This window comes from Dipodomys spectabilis, unplaced genomic scaffold (assembly GCF_019054845.1).
Source record: "Dipodomys spectabilis isolate Male_0828 unplaced genomic scaffold, ASM1905484v1 ptg000004l, whole genome shotgun sequence".
NCBI lineage: Eukaryota > Metazoa > Chordata > Mammalia > Rodentia > Heteromyidae > Dipodomys > Dipodomys spectabilis.
The window spans coordinates 10,475,561-10,490,695 of record NW_024870681.1 but is presented as its reverse complement, the minus strand read 5'-3'; the positions used below and the strand labels follow the sequence as shown (position 1 = coordinate 10,490,695).

The 15,135-nt window shown below is 41.7% G+C and overlaps 1 protein-coding gene across 3 annotated transcripts in view; it reads left to right on the top strand.

The window, feature by feature from the left end:
- The window catches only part of Gdpd1 (glycerophosphodiester phosphodiesterase domain containing 1), a 34,009-nt gene extending 23,636 nt beyond the window's left edge, over positions 1–10,373 (top strand). For 2 of the 3 annotated variants that reach the window (XM_042691994.1, XM_042691985.1), the window contains 4 exons: positions 2,385–2,518; positions 6,264–6,323; positions 8,647–8,698; positions 9,094–10,373. In XM_042691994.1, coding sequence (XP_042547928.1) covers positions 2,385–2,518; positions 6,264–6,323; positions 8,647–8,698; positions 9,094–9,216 — 369 coding nt within the window. In that variant the 3' untranslated portion in view covers positions 9,217–10,373. Of the gene's footprint in view, positions 1–2,384; positions 2,519–3,397; positions 3,472–6,263; positions 6,324–8,646; positions 8,699–9,093 lie in introns of those variants that run through there. The other variant, XR_006149289.1, reaches the window with a different exon arrangement.
- Positions 10,374–15,135: the final 4,762 nt, after the last annotated feature.

Here is a 15,135-nt window from a genome sequence, read left to right as displayed (position 1 = left end):
AGCTGAGGGACAGTGCCCAGGCCCAGAGTTCAGGCCCCATGACCAGACCCCAAAAAAAAAAAAATCTTAAGCATTGGAGGCTTTGTTATTTTTTTTTTTAGAACAAGGGTGATACCATGGTGTAGAAGAAATATCACAACACATGCAATAATTCTCTAATTATTTTAGGACAATCCTTCCTTCCCAGTAGAAGAAAAATTATCTTAGTCAGCACCATTACAATTCACAGTGCAACAGAGGCCCTCATAAAAACAGTTAAGTTTCATTTATGTGCAGAAGGTTCTGTGAGATCTCAGGTAATTTGTACAAAAAGGAGTAAACAAGGGATACAGCTTAGTTGTAGATCCCTTGTAGATCTCATGCCCAAAGCCCCGACTTTTCCATAACTAATACTTGTCCAATGGTACTTTCTATTTTATCACAAGCAAGATAATCTGTTGGAGGTCTCATCATGTCACATTATCATCACAAAGATTTTCATGTGAAAAGGGCTGGGGTTTTAAAACATTTTTCTAGGGCTGGGAAGGTGGCTCAGTGGTAGAGCGCTTATCTTGCATGCATGAGGCCCTGGGTTCCATTCCTCAGCACCACATAAGCAAAACAAAAAAAAAGCCGGAAGTGGTGCTGTGGCTCAAGTGGCAGAGCACTAGTCTTGAGCTGAAGAGCTGAGGGACAGCGCCCAGGCCCAGAGTTCAGGCCCCACGACCGGACCCCAAAAAAGTAAAATAAAATAAACATTTTTCTAGTAAGCACAAAGCCCTGAGTTCAGTGGCCCATACTGCCAAAAATTGCTGGGTACCAGATGCTCATGGCTCATGACTGTAATCCTGTTCATTTTCTCAGTCAGGAAACTCCTATCTATAATAAACTAGTCAGAAAAAGGAAGTAGCACTGTGGTTCAAGTGGTAGAGTGCGGGCTGAGAAGGTGGCTCAGTGGTAGAGCACTTGCTTTGCATGCATTCAATTCCTCAGCACCACATAAGCAGAAAAAAAAAAGCCAGTGCCTTTGATTCAAGTGGTAGAGCACTAGCCTTGAGCTGAAGAGCTGAGGGACAGTGTTCAGGCCCATGACCGGACCCCCCCCCCAAAAAAAAAAAACAGCTGTCTTGTCAAGTGGTAGAGTGCTAGTATTGAGCAAAAGAAGCTCAGGGGCAGTGCCCAGAACCAGAATTAAAGCCCCAAGACTAACATAAAAAAAAAAAAATTGCTAGTGGCTCATGTCTATAATCCTAGTTACTCAGGAGGATCTCAAGAGTAGCTAAGTCTGAGGATCTCAGTTCAAAGCCAGCTTGGGCAGGAAACAGACACCAGTGTCTCATAAATATAATTCTAGCTATTCCAAAGTCAACCCAGGAAGAAAAGTCCAAGATACTCTTTTTTTTTTTTTTCCAAGATACTCATCTTTAATAAAACCACCAGAAAACCAGAAGTGGCGCTGTGGCTGAAGTGATTGAGTGGTTGTCTTGAGCTGAAGAGCTCAGGGGACAGCGCCCAGGCCCAGAGTTCAAGCGTTATGACCTACCAAAAAAAAAAAAAAGCCAGAAGTAGAGCTATGGCTCAAGTGGTATAGTGCTGACCTTGAGAACAAAAGCTCAAAGATAATACTCAGACCCTTATTTCAGGCCCTAGGACTGGCACATGCATGCACACACACACACACTAATATAAATAAATAAATAATGAATAAGGGTAATATATGTGTCAGAAAGGATTTTAAAAAACACCTGGATACCTGGATTTCTTGTAAGTTTACTATTAGGGAATGTAAAACAGTACAGCCTCTGAGGGCTCAGATTTTAGAAGTGCACACAAAGTTTCTGCTTATATTTTATATTTGATCCATCCATTACATAGCTGAAAGATGACTGTTTACAACAGTATTGATGTGTATATATCTGTGGACTCACATCTATATCTTTTTATCTGTCTATCTTATTTATCTTTTTTAGTACAGGTTAGAACTCAGGGACTTGCATTTGCCAGGCACACCTCTAGACCCAGCTACATATATTTTAAACAATCATTGAATATTCAATAAACAGATTATTGAGTATTTTATATATTAGTCTCTTAATTTTGTTCTGTATGTTTAGTCTATAGTTAGTAATTCTGTGGTCAACATGCAGAGTCTATTGTGAAAGCAGAGGGAATGGAGTAGAGAAACTTTAGTAGCATTAATTATATAACAAAGCTCCCAGGTAGAACCATTCTTACATATTACGGATTAGCCATTTCTAAGTCATTTATTCTAAAGGGATAATCATAATTCAGAGAGTGCTTACAATAGATAACAAAATACAGTCTTGGGAAATCTTGAGGCTTATTAAAAGAATCCTCTTTGAGTAGTTGTTGTAAATTAACATGTGGTATTGTTTGTCTTCTAGAATTCAGATATTCCTATACTCTTCAGTCTGCAACGTGTTCTGCTCATCCTTGGCCTTTTCTTCACTGGCCTCTTGCCATTTGTGCCCATTCGAGAACAGTTTTTTGAAATCCCAATGCCCTCTATTCTATTGAAGTAAGTGATTATCCAGTTTTTACCAATTACCAATTGCAGAAGAACAAAGATAAAGACTTGTTAATAGTTAATATCAATATTGGTAAAGTTTGTCTGTTTTGTGCTGGGGATTGGACCCAGGACCTTTTACATGCTAAGCGTGCACCCTATAATACTGTGCCCTAAGTCTTTGCTAAGGTTTGGATATGGTTTATCTCATCTGAAAATCATGTTTGGGCTTAGTACTCAGGGATAACAGTGTTGACTGGTAGTGCAACCTTTTAATAGGCCACAAGTTCCTTAAGAGAGATCAGATTAAGCCTTTCAGGAGGGAGGGAGTTCTTAGTATTCCCTTGATTTTCTAGATTATGTATACCTTTCTTCTTCTGCATATGCCCACTGCCCCAAGGAAGCCCTTACAAGAAGCAAACCACCTATCAATGCTATACTCTTGGACTTCTAGAACTGTGAGACAAATGAACTACTCTCCCCCTCTTTTTATCTATTTTATTTTTATTTTTTTTCCAGTCCTAGGGTTTGAACTCAAGGCCTGGGTGCTGTCCCTTAGCCTCTTTGTGCTCAAGGCTAGCGCTCTACCTCTTGAGCCACAGCACCATTTCTGGCTTTTTCTGAGTAGATTATTGGAGATAAGACTCTCAAGGACTTTCCTGCTCTGGCTGGCTTTGAACTGTGATTCTTATATCTCTCAGCGCTCTCCTGAGTAGCCAGGATTACAGGCATGAGCCACCAGTGCCTGGTTCCTCACACACACCTCTTTTTTGTAGTATGGAGTATTGAACCCACTGTCTTGAGATACTAGTCGAGCCCTCTACCACTTCATCCATGCTCCCACTCATTTTGTTTGTTTTGTTTAATTTTGCTTGTTTGTTTTTGAGACAGGATCTTACTTTGCTCATGTTGGCTTCACACTCAAGATCCTCCTGCCTCCACCTTTGAAGTAGCTTGGATTACAGGTATATGCCACTACCCTTGGCTATAAAACTCTTTTCTTTGTAAATCACCTAGCCAAGCCAGGCATCATGACATGTACCCTTATAATCTGAGCACTCTGGAAGCTTAGACAGGAAGGTTTACTGGTTTGAGGCTGGCCTACATACTATAGACAACCTAGGCTTCATAGAAAAACCCTGTCTCAAACCAGCTCCTCACTCGAGGCTGAAGCTCTACCACTTGAGCCACAGCTCTGCTTCTGATGGGCTGAAGAGTCTCACAGACTTTCCTGCCCAGGCTGACTTTGGTGACCCTCAGGTCTGAGCCTCTGAGTAGCTAGGAGTAAGAGCCAATCAACTTTAAAAGCATAGGCTTAGTTGGGTGCTGGTGGCACAGGCCTGTAATCCTAGCTACTCAGGCTGAGATCTGAGGATCAAGGTTCAAAACCAGCCAGGGTAGGAATGTCTTAAATGACTTGTATCTCCAATTAACCACCAAACAGCCAGAAGGAGAGCTGTGGCTCAAATGGTAGAGTAGTCTTGAGCATAAAAGTTCAAGGACAGAGCCTCCACTTGAGTTCAAGCCCCAGGACTGGCACACACAAAAAAGTATAGGGCTGGTCTGGGAATGTGGGTCAGTGGTAGAGTGCTTGCTTAACATGCATGAAGCCCCGTGTTCAATTCTTTAGTACCACATAAACAGAAAAAGCTGGAAGTGGCACCGTGGCTCAAATGGTAGAGCCCTAGTCTTGAGCTGAAGAACAACTCAGAGACAGTACCCAGTCCCAGAGTTCAAGCCCCATGGTTGGCAAAAACAAAACAAAATAAGGTATAGGGCTAGTTCTTCAAATGTTAAACGGGAAAGAAAAACAAGTGGCAGGTTTTATGGCCCATACCTGCAATCCCAACACCCAATAAACTGAGGCAGGGGATAATGAGTTCAAAGTCAGCGTGGCCTATATAGCAAGACCCTGTTTCAAAAAGAATTATGCATAAGAGCCGGGCAATGGTGACTCACGCCTGTAATCCTAGCTACTCAGGAGGCTGAGATCTGAGGATCGAGGATCAGCCGGGGCAGTAAAGTTTGTGAGACTCTTATTTCCAATTAACTGCAGGGGGGGGAGGGATGGGGGATGGGGAGGGGGAGGGGGGGTCTTGCTAGAAAACTGGAAGTGGTGTGGCTCAAGCGGTAGAGCGCTCGCCTTGAGCTGAAGAGCACAGGGACAGTGCCCAAGCCCAGAGTTCAAGCCCCACGACCAACAAAAAAACCCAAAAAACAAAAAGGAAAATATGCATAACTAATGTAAGCTAATTTTAAAAAAAAAGAAAATTAAAATTATAAAACCAACATTAAAAACATGAATTAGGGCTAAGAAGGTGGCTCAGTGGCAGAGCGCTTGCCTTGCATGCCTGAGGCCCTGGGTTCGATTCCTCAGTACCACATAAGCAAAAAGAAAAAAGCTGGAAGTGGCGCTGTGGCTCAAGTGGTAGAGCGCTAGCCTTGAGCTGAAGAGCTGAGGGACAGCGCCCAGGCCCAGAGTTCAGGCCCCATGACCGGACCCAAAAAAAAAAAGAACAACATGAATTAAACTGGACACTAGTGGCTAACGCCTGTAATCCTAACTACTCAGTAGGCTGACATCTAAGGATCACAGTTTGAAGCCAGCTTGGGCAGAAAAGTCCTTGAGACTCCATCTCCAATTAAATAGCAAAAATGCTGGACTAAGCTGGTAGCTCATGTTTGTAATCATAGCTGTTCCGGAGGCTGAGATTTGAGGACCACTGTTTGAAGGCAGCCCATGCAGGAAAATTGTGCGACTCTTATATCTAATTAACCAGCAAAAATCCAGAAGTAGAGCTATGGCTCAAGTGGTAGAGTGCCAGCCTTGTGCAATAAACTAAGGGACAGTGTCCCTGTGTGTAAGCCCCAGGACCAGCATATACACGTACACACCCATACATACAAAAGTTAGACTAGAGATGTTGCTCAAGTGGTAGTGTGCTAGCTGTGAGCAAACAAACAAAAATGCTGCTGCGTGCTGGTGGTTCACACCTGTAATCCTAACTACTTAGGAGGCTAAATTTTGAGGATCGAGGTTGAAAGCCAGTCCAGCCAGGCAAGTCCTTGAGACTCTTATCTCCAATTAACCATCAGAAAACCAGAAGTGGCACTGTGGCTCCACGTGGTTGAGTGCTAGCCTTGAGCAAAAATGTTCAGAGATACTGCCCCAGGCCCTGAGTTCAAGCTCCTTGACAACAAAAACAAAAAAACTGAGTTAGAGCCCAAAGTCCTAAGTACAAGCAGTATCTGTACATGCACTATCAGTACGGACAGTATCAGTGTTTTTACTCCATAGTACAGTTTGATTGGTTCTTTAAATATATCACATAATTAATTATATCAGACAAAACAGAAGAAAGAAGTATTTTCCAAAAGAAAGAGATAAGACATGGCTGAAGAAGTGATTCAAATGGTAGCAATCTAGAGATTCTCTGTTCAAACCCTGCCTCACTAAAAGAAAAAAGGGGGGGGGGAAGTGGAGAGACAGAAACAGAGACAGAGAGATGACAGAGAGCAAGGAACCTGGTCTCAGGAACATTAATTCTTTATTTTTTTTTTTAACCCTTGATTAGTGTTAGCAAAGAGTTAGCTTCAGGTGGGTAGAAATAACTAAATTTATATGATTTTCATCCCTTTGCAAGAGGCTTTAGAGAACATCCTATAATCAGGTACTGTTTGCATTTTGAACTTGTCTTACCATATTGATACATTCCTGTGTTTCTAATTTGTAATTCAAACTTTTATCTTACCTTAGGCTAAAAGAACCACATACCATGTCCAGAAGTCAAAAGTTTGTCATCTGGCTTTCCGATGTGTAAGCATTTTAAATTTCTTAAAATACAAGTTTCTGCTGTAGCTATTTTAAGTGCTATATTTTACTTTAGTGCAAGCTTTCCACATGTCACTTGTAAGAAGGACTTGTTGGGCACCTACTATGTAAGCAAATATGTGTGACTCATTTTAGATGAGCATAATTACTAGTCACTAAACCATAGAGGAATTTCAATATATAACCTTATCCAGCTTCATGAGAAAACTGAGCACCCATTCACCCACTTAAATGGCTTACTTGGGATTATGTAGCTACTTAGTATCAAAATTGCAATAAATAACCATTCCCTCTTACCTATTTGCTGCTTCCACTAAGCCCAAGGTCAAAATCGCGATGAGAAGTATGTATGGAAGAGAAGTATGTATGGAAGTACAACATATGTTCTCCACTAACACATTTCTGTGTATGTGTGTGTATGCATGTGTGTGCATGTGTGCGCGCACGTGCCAGTGCACACGTGCCAGTACTGAGGCTTGAACGCAGGGCTTAGGCTCTATTTCTTAGCTTTTTCCTCAACGCTGGAGTTCTGCCTCTTGAGCCACAGCTCCACTTCTGGCTTTTTGGTAGTTAATTGGAGATAACAGTTGCAGAAACTTTCTTGCCTGGGCTGGCTTTGAATTGCGATCCTTAGATCTCAGCCTCCTGAATAGCTAAGATTATAGGTGTGAGCCACCAGCACCCAGCTAGGACCTAGCATTTTTAATTGGTAGTGAAAATGTATAATTTCTAGTAATGTTCTAATAGACATAACTGAATTCAAATAATGTATATAACTTTCCAATATAATTTGCTCCCATTTTACTTGTGATTTGTCGTTAAAAGCACACTTAGAAGATAGTTATTTGAAATTGAAAAAGATATTGATATGGACTATTGAAATAATTGAGAATATAGTTCCTAAGATAGCTAAGACTAATCCAGTACGCAATGTTCTTTTTTTTTTTGGCTGGTCCTGAGGCTTGAACTCAAGGCTTGGGTACTGTCCCTGAGCTACTTTTGCTCAAGGCTAGCACTCTACCACTTAAGCCATGGTGCCACTTCCTGGCTTTTTCTGTTTATGTGGTACTAAGGAATCGAACCCAGGGCTTCATGCATGTGAGGCAATCACTCTACCACAAAGCCACATTCCCAGCCCCACTATGATGTTCTTGAACTTGATCTGAATTTCCTGTCTTACTGAATGTGGAAAGGTAGTAGCTCATACTTTCTGGCTATTCCTCTCATATTATGGCTCCAGCAGGGAAAGTGAGAAGCCACTTCTTCATCTAATTGTTTTGAGAATAGGTCTCCTGAGGCTCTTGGAGCAATATGAGGAGAGGAGGTTCTGGTTGTCCAACAGCCAGTCATTAAAGTAGATTGAAGAGGTAGGATGTAAATTCCAGCTACATAGTGGTTCACACCAGTAATTCCAGGTTCTTGGGAAGGTGGAGATAGGAAGACTGACATTGAGGCCAGGCTAGGAAAAAATGTTAGGAAGACCATGTCTCAACAAACAACTGGGCATAGTGGTACATACCTATAATTTCAGCCACAAAGAGGTACAGATAAAAGGTCTTAGTCCAAGCCTGGAGCCAGTGGCTCAGGCCTGTAATCCTAGCTACTCAGGAGGCTGAGATCTGAGGATTGTGGTTCAAAGCCAGACCAGGCAGGAAAGTCTGAGAGACTCTTACCTCTAATAAACCACCAGAAAACCAGAAGTGGCGCTGTGGCTCAAGTAGTAGAGTGCTAGCCTGTAGCTGAAGAGATAAGGAACAGCACCCAAGCCCAGGGTTCAAGCCCCATGACCTTCAAAAAAAAGATCTTGGTCCAAGCCAGCCTGGGCAAAAAAGTACAAGACCCTATTTGAAAAACAACTGAAGCAAAAAGGGTAGGGGTCCAGATTGTGGAGTGCTTACCTAGCCAGCATGAGGTCAAACCCAAGTAATACAAACAAAGGTACAAAATCATCCACAGCAGTCATTATTTGTGGTCTTTTTTTTTTTGGTTGGTCATAGGGCCTGAACTCTATAGGCCTCGGCACTGTGCAGCTCAAGGCTAGCACTCTACCACTTGAGCCACAGTGCAACTTCCAGCTTTTTCTGCTTATGTGGTGCTGAGGAATCAAACCCAGGAGCTCATTCATGCAAAGAAAGCACTTTACCACTGAGCCATCTTCCCAGCCCCTATTTGTGGTCTTTGCTTATATTACTGAAGTACTGGGAGTGAATATAACTAGGAATCACTAAACTCTAATATAGTTGAAGACTAATTTTAATCCTTAATTGGGACAAATAAATACTTGAATCTGTTCTGCTTTTTTTTCTAGCTTATTAATGAGGAAAGCTTTATTTGACCACCTCACTGCGAGAGGCATTCAAGTAAGTGTCTGGAATGCTGAGTTTTAGAAACAGCATAGCTTACCAGTTAACACAAGTCAAAGTGCAGAAGCTTTTAACTGATACTGCTGCATTACTGACACAAATGAGGACCTTAAGCTCTGTCTTACTCATAGCAGTGCATCATTAGCATTCTACACTTCCTCTTACTACTGGGTCCAGTGCCATAGGCAGAAGAATAGAACAATGTGTATCTAATAAAAAATAGATTTTTTTCAAAGAGTTGGATAAAAAAAAAATAAAAAAGTTTAGTGATTTCTTAAAATGGAAACTTTGATCGTTAGTTCTAAGTATGATGAGATTATAGTGGATAAATGCTATAAAATTTATTTCTATTTAACATATCTTTTCATATTTCTCATGACCCCAATTTTCAGGTGTATGTTTGGGTATTAAATGATGAACAAGAGTACAAACGAGCTTTTGATTTGGGAGCTACTGGAGTGATGACAGACTATCCAACAAAGCTTAAAGATTTTTTAAATAACTTTTCAGCCTAGGAACAGATACTCAGAAGTATCTTGAAAAGACCTAAGAAAAATATGTCACCATCACTTCTTAAAGATACTTCCAGAATGGTAAAAGGTTTAATCAGTTAAGTTTTTATTACCTCATTTTTAAGTCTGAAGAACGTAGAAATTGTACGTTGTCTATTTATTTTAAACAGTATGGCACACTTTATAAATCAGTTAGAAAGATAACAGTTATGTTAGTAAAAGATTATTGATCAAGATGTCTCTATATGATGCAGTATTCTACTGTGATAAGTGTTTCTGAAATCAAAGACTTGGATAAATTTGGCAATCGTTCTCACTGGAATAAGATCAGCTATTTTAGTAAAATAAAATTATTGAAGGCCATTACAACTGTTTTACATTTCTTTAAAATGTCTAGGTATTTCTTAGTTAAAGGGGAAAATATGACTAAAGAAGAACTTGAAAATCAATGTTGTAGTTATACGGCAAGTTAATATGTTGTTAATAGAAGGTAAGCAAAGAAGTCACTGAGACCAGAGCTAGGGATGGTGATCCCAGCTTTCAGAAGGTTGAAGCAGGAAGATCATGAGTGTGAGGCCAGTTTGAGACTGTTGCAAAAAGAAAGAACAGAAAAATGAAAAATACCTGAAAGCTTATTACTTGATCAGAAATAAAACCTGTAGACTGAATTAGATTTCTCATTCAGTGTTGTTAATGGGGGTATTCTATGTGGAGTCTTTTTCAGTTGTGAAACAATGTGACTGTGTCTATTTTTTATGCATTAAAAATAGACCTTTTAACTGTAAATTAAGATAAAAATCTAAGTCATGTTTCTATGTTTCCACTAAAGAAATGTAAGATTTTCATTTTTTGGCCTTGACTTGACTGAGCCTACATCTAGATTTTTAAATAATGTTTCAAATCTTAATAATCACATTAAACTGCTAAAAGTGTCTGTCATTGTTTCTAGCACTTAGGGTATGAACCACCTGTTTCTGACCTTTAAGAACATATTCATCTGAATATTAAGTAGAAACAGAATTTCCCAGAACATTACACATCATTTTCTCAGCTTTTCTGGTATGACTTCATATAAATTTGTTTCCAGTCTTTTTGACTGGTTTTCATGGTCTCAGATGGAGAGATAAATATAATCTGGAATAATAAATGTCTTTTGCCTAGATTATATCTCTTATTTGGAATTTGCCAGCTGTACAGCTATGAAGGATGACCATATTTTCATCTGTTCCTGGATAGCATAGATATCATTTGTTCTGTTGTTTAAACTGAAATAAAGTTTTCCAAGAACAAAATAAGGGTCCTTGATTCTTTTTACAGTTGCAACTTGAAATATATCTTAAAGACTTTTTATAAGCCGGACACCGGTGGCTCATGCCTGTAATCCTAGCTACTCAGGAGGCTGAGATCTGAGGATTGCGGTTCAAAGCCAGCCCAGGGAGGAAAGTATGTGAGACTCTTATCTCCAATAAAACCAGTAGAAAACTGGAAGTGGCACTGTGGCTCAAGCGGTAGAGCGCTTGCCTTGAGCTGAAGAATGCAGGGATAGCACCCAAGCCCAGAGTTCAAGCCCCATGACTGACCAAAAAAAAAAAAAGAAAAGAAAAAACTTTTTTTTTTGTAGGGCGAGGAGTGTGGCTCAGTGGTAGAGTGCTTGCCTTGCATGCATGAAGCCCTGGGTTCGAGTCCTCCACATAAACAGAAAAAGCCGGAAGTGGTGCTGTGGCTCAAGCGGTAGAGCGCTAGCCTTGAGCTGAAGTGCTGAGGGACAGCATCCAGGCCCAGAGTTCAGGCCCCATGACCGGACCCCACCCCCACCCCCAAAAAAAAAGAGTCTCACAGACTTTCCTGCCCTCCCTGACTTTGAACCTTGATCCTCAGATCTCATTCTCCTGAGTAGTTAGGATTACAGATGTGAGCCACTGGTGCCTGGCTGAAGTTATTTCTTAGTATTTGAACAAAAATTTGGACATCAGAGGCTATGCCTAAACTCCTAACTACTCAAGAGGCTGAGATCTGAGGATTGCAGTTCAAAGTCAGTCTGGACAAGAAAGTCCTTGAGACTCCTATCTCTAATTAACCACCAAAAAGCCAGAAATGGAACTATGACTCAAATGGTAGAGTGCCAGCTTTGAATAAAAAAATGAAGGACAGCACCCAGGTCTTGAGTTCAAGCCCCAGTATTGGGGCTTGAAAACAAGCAAATAAAAAAATTAGTGGCTGTGTGTCAATGGCTCATGCCTATAATCGTAGCTACTCAAGAGGCTGAGATCTGAGTATTTCAGTTTGAAGACAGCCTGGGAAAATAAATCCAAGAGACTCCTCAGTAGCCAGCAAAAAGCACAAGTGTTGTTCAAGTGATAGAATACCTACCTGCCAAGGCTGGTAGAGTTCTTGCCTTGCATGCATGAGGCCCAGGGTTCAATTCCTTAGCACCACATAAGCAGAAGTGGTGCTGTAGCTCAAGTGGTAGAGTGCTAGCCTTGAGCTGAAGAGCTGAGGGGCAGCACCCAGGCCCAGAGTTCAGGCCCCACGACTGACCAAAAAAAAAAAAAGGATACCTATCTGCCTTGAGCAGAAAAAAAGCCAAGTGAGGCTGGGAATGGAATGTGGTGTAGTGGTAGAGTGCTTGCCTAGCATGCATGAAGCCCTGAGTTTGATTCCTTAGTACCACATAAACAGAAAAAGTTGAGGCTGGGAAGGTGGCTCAGTGGTAGAGTGCTTGCCTTGCATGCCTGAGGCCCTGAGTTCGATTCCTCAGCACCACATAAGCAAAAAGAAAAAAGCCAGAAGTGGCAATGTGGCTCAAGTGGTAGAGCGCTAGCCTTGAGCTGAAGAGCTGAGGGACAGTGCCCAGGCCCAGATTTCAGGCCCACGACTGGACCCAAAAAAAATAACCCAAAACAGAGAAAGTTGGAAGTGGTGCTGTGGCTCAAGTGCTAGTGTGGTAGCTTTGAACAAAAGAAGCTCAGGGACAGTGCTCAGGCCCTGAATTTAAGCCCAGGACTGGCAAAACAACAACAACAACAACAAACGAGGGCAAGACCCTGAGTTCAAACTCTGGTGCTCAACCCCTAGTGCTGGCACACACACACACACACACACATACAAAAATCATATTGTCAGCTTGGTCATGTTGGCTCATGCCTATAATCTAGCTATTCAGGAGTCTGAGTTCTGAAGATCCTGTTCAAAGTCATCCTTGGCAGGAAAAACCAAGAGACTTTATCTCCAATAAACCACCAGAAAACTGGAAGTGGTGCTGTGGCTCAAGTGGTAGGGTGCTTGCCTTGAGCTGAAGAGCTGAGGGACAGCACCCAGGCCCAGAGTTCAAGCTCCATGACCGACAAAAAAAATTCTCAATGCCAGGCACCAGTGGCTCACGCCTGTAATCCTAGCTACTCAGGATGCTGAGATCTGAGGATTGCAGTTCAAAGCCTGGGAAGGAAAGTCTTTGCAATAAATCACCAGAAAAACTGGAAGTGACACTGTGGCTCAAGTGGTAGAATGCTAACCTTGAGCTGAAGAGCTGAGGAACAGCGCCCAGGCCCAGAGTTCAAGCCCCATAACTGACAAAAAAAAAAAAAAAACTTAAGAAAAGTCATTAATTACCAGTAGTTCTCAAAATGGGACATTGAAATCAAGGAATGCTGGGAAAGGATAGCAGTGTTTGGTTTAAAAAGAGGCCTCTGTAACTGGTTAATTTGTCTCTGTGGTTGATGGAACTGATAGCAAACTGGAAAGGGAGGTAGAGAACTGAATGGTACCCAGCCAGACAACTCAGCCACTTATTCAAAAGAATTAGGACATTTAAAAAGGCAGCAGTATCAAGTGAGTTGTATCCTAAATAGGAAGGTTGATAAATGTGTGAAAACAAGAAGCCTATGAAGAGAGATTGGAGATACTGCAAAGAGAACACAAGCAAGATCTTTAAAGACTCAATGGGTTGTAATAGATATTTGGAATATCTGTCTCACCAACCCTATAAACTACACTGACCTATTCCTGCCCTGGGTACTTATGATCTAGAGACAGAGAGAGAATGAAGTATTGTTTGATTTATTTTTATGGTGTTGGGTTATATGAGAATTCAGTCGTTGAGAAACAGAGGACCCACATTTGAGAGGTCGAATTGGGAGTCTTTATTGGAGAGCCAGTAACTGCAGGTGAACTCCTGTCTAAAAACTCTGCATCCAGGCTGGGAAGGTGGCTCAGTGGTAGAATGCTTGCCTTGCATGCATGAGGCTCTGGGTTCGATTCCTCAGCACCACATAAGCAGAAAAAGCTGGAAGTGGCACTGTGGCTCAAGTGGTAGAGCACTAGCCTTGAGCTGAAGAGCTGAGGGACAGTGCCCGGGCCCAGAGTTCAGGCCCCACGACCGGCAAAAAAAAAAACAAAAAAACCTCTGCATCCCACTACAGAGCATGCACAACACTTTTAAAGACAACAACTACATGCCTGAGGTAGGGTACAAGCTTTAACAAAAGTGTAAAACATAGGCAGAGCATACTACCCAGGGGAAATCAGAACTCAATTACCAGGGGAAGCTAGACTTTCCTGGAGCTTAACCATTCACCACACATCTGCAGTCCAAAGAATGTCCTCTGTTACCTCTAGAGTTCTCGGAAAGTCCCAGCTTCTATTAAGGTGCCAAGATGACATTACTTAGATTTGTATCTGTATTTCAGGGGGTATTAGACTTAAGGACTTTGCCTGTGAAACACACATTCTACTACTGAACTACATTCCCAGTCCAAGAAGTCACACACACACACACACACACACACACACACACACACACACACACACACTCTTAAGGACTTTGCCTGTGAAACACACATTCTACTACTGAACTACATTCCCAGTCCAAGAAGCCACACACACACACACACACACACACACACACACACACACACACACACACACACACACACACACACACACACACACACACACACACACACACACACCAGAATAGAATGGGAAAATTTTTAAAAATTTGAAGTGTAAGAATGGAATGTGGGGGGAGGGAACTGGGAAGGTGGCTCAGTGGTAGAGCGCTTGCCTTGCATGCATGAGGCCCTGGGTTTGATTCCTCAGCACCACATAAGCAAAAAGAAAAAAGCCGGAAGTGGCACTGTGGCTCAAGTGGTAGAGCGCTAGCCTTGAACTGAAGAGCTGAGGGACAGCACCCAGGCCCAGAGTTCAGGCCCCACGACGGGACCCCCCCCCCCCCAAAAAAAAGAATAGAATAAGGGTGGGGGGGGAGGTGTAGTCGTGCAGATGGGAGGGCAGGGATGGTAGGGGAAAAAGAAAGGAGGAGGCAACAATACTTGATAAGAAATGTACTTACTACCTTGCTCATGTAATTGTAACCCCTCTGTATGGTATTTTCACAATAAAAAAAACTTACTAAAAAAGAAAATTGCATAATACATTAAAAACAATAACAAAAAAAAGAATGGAATAGATGTTAAATATGGCTGGAAACCCTGTAGCTGTGTTAGAGTCAAGTACTTGCCTGAACATATGGGGACTTGGGTTCCATCCTTAACACCAGAGAGAGAGAGAGAACATTCGGAGTGAACTCTTAAGTCTCCTTTGTGGACTATGGACGGGAAGATTTCTATCATTACTAGTCTTTGGGTGTTTTATTTCCTCCCTCACACCTTGTTACTGATCTTGAACTGAACAATTATTCAGCTGTTCTAATTTAGCCTGTATTTATTTCCTGCTTGTTCTTTGACCAAGAAGCTGGGAAACTAGCCAAAATGCAAAATCTAGCAACTTTTTTTTAACCTCTTTTCATTAATTCACTCAGTTATGTATTGATTAAAAAGTATTTGAATGAAAGGCTGAGAAAGTGGCTCAGTGGTAGAGTGCTTGCCTTGCATGCATGAGGCCTTTGGTTCGATTCTTCAGCAC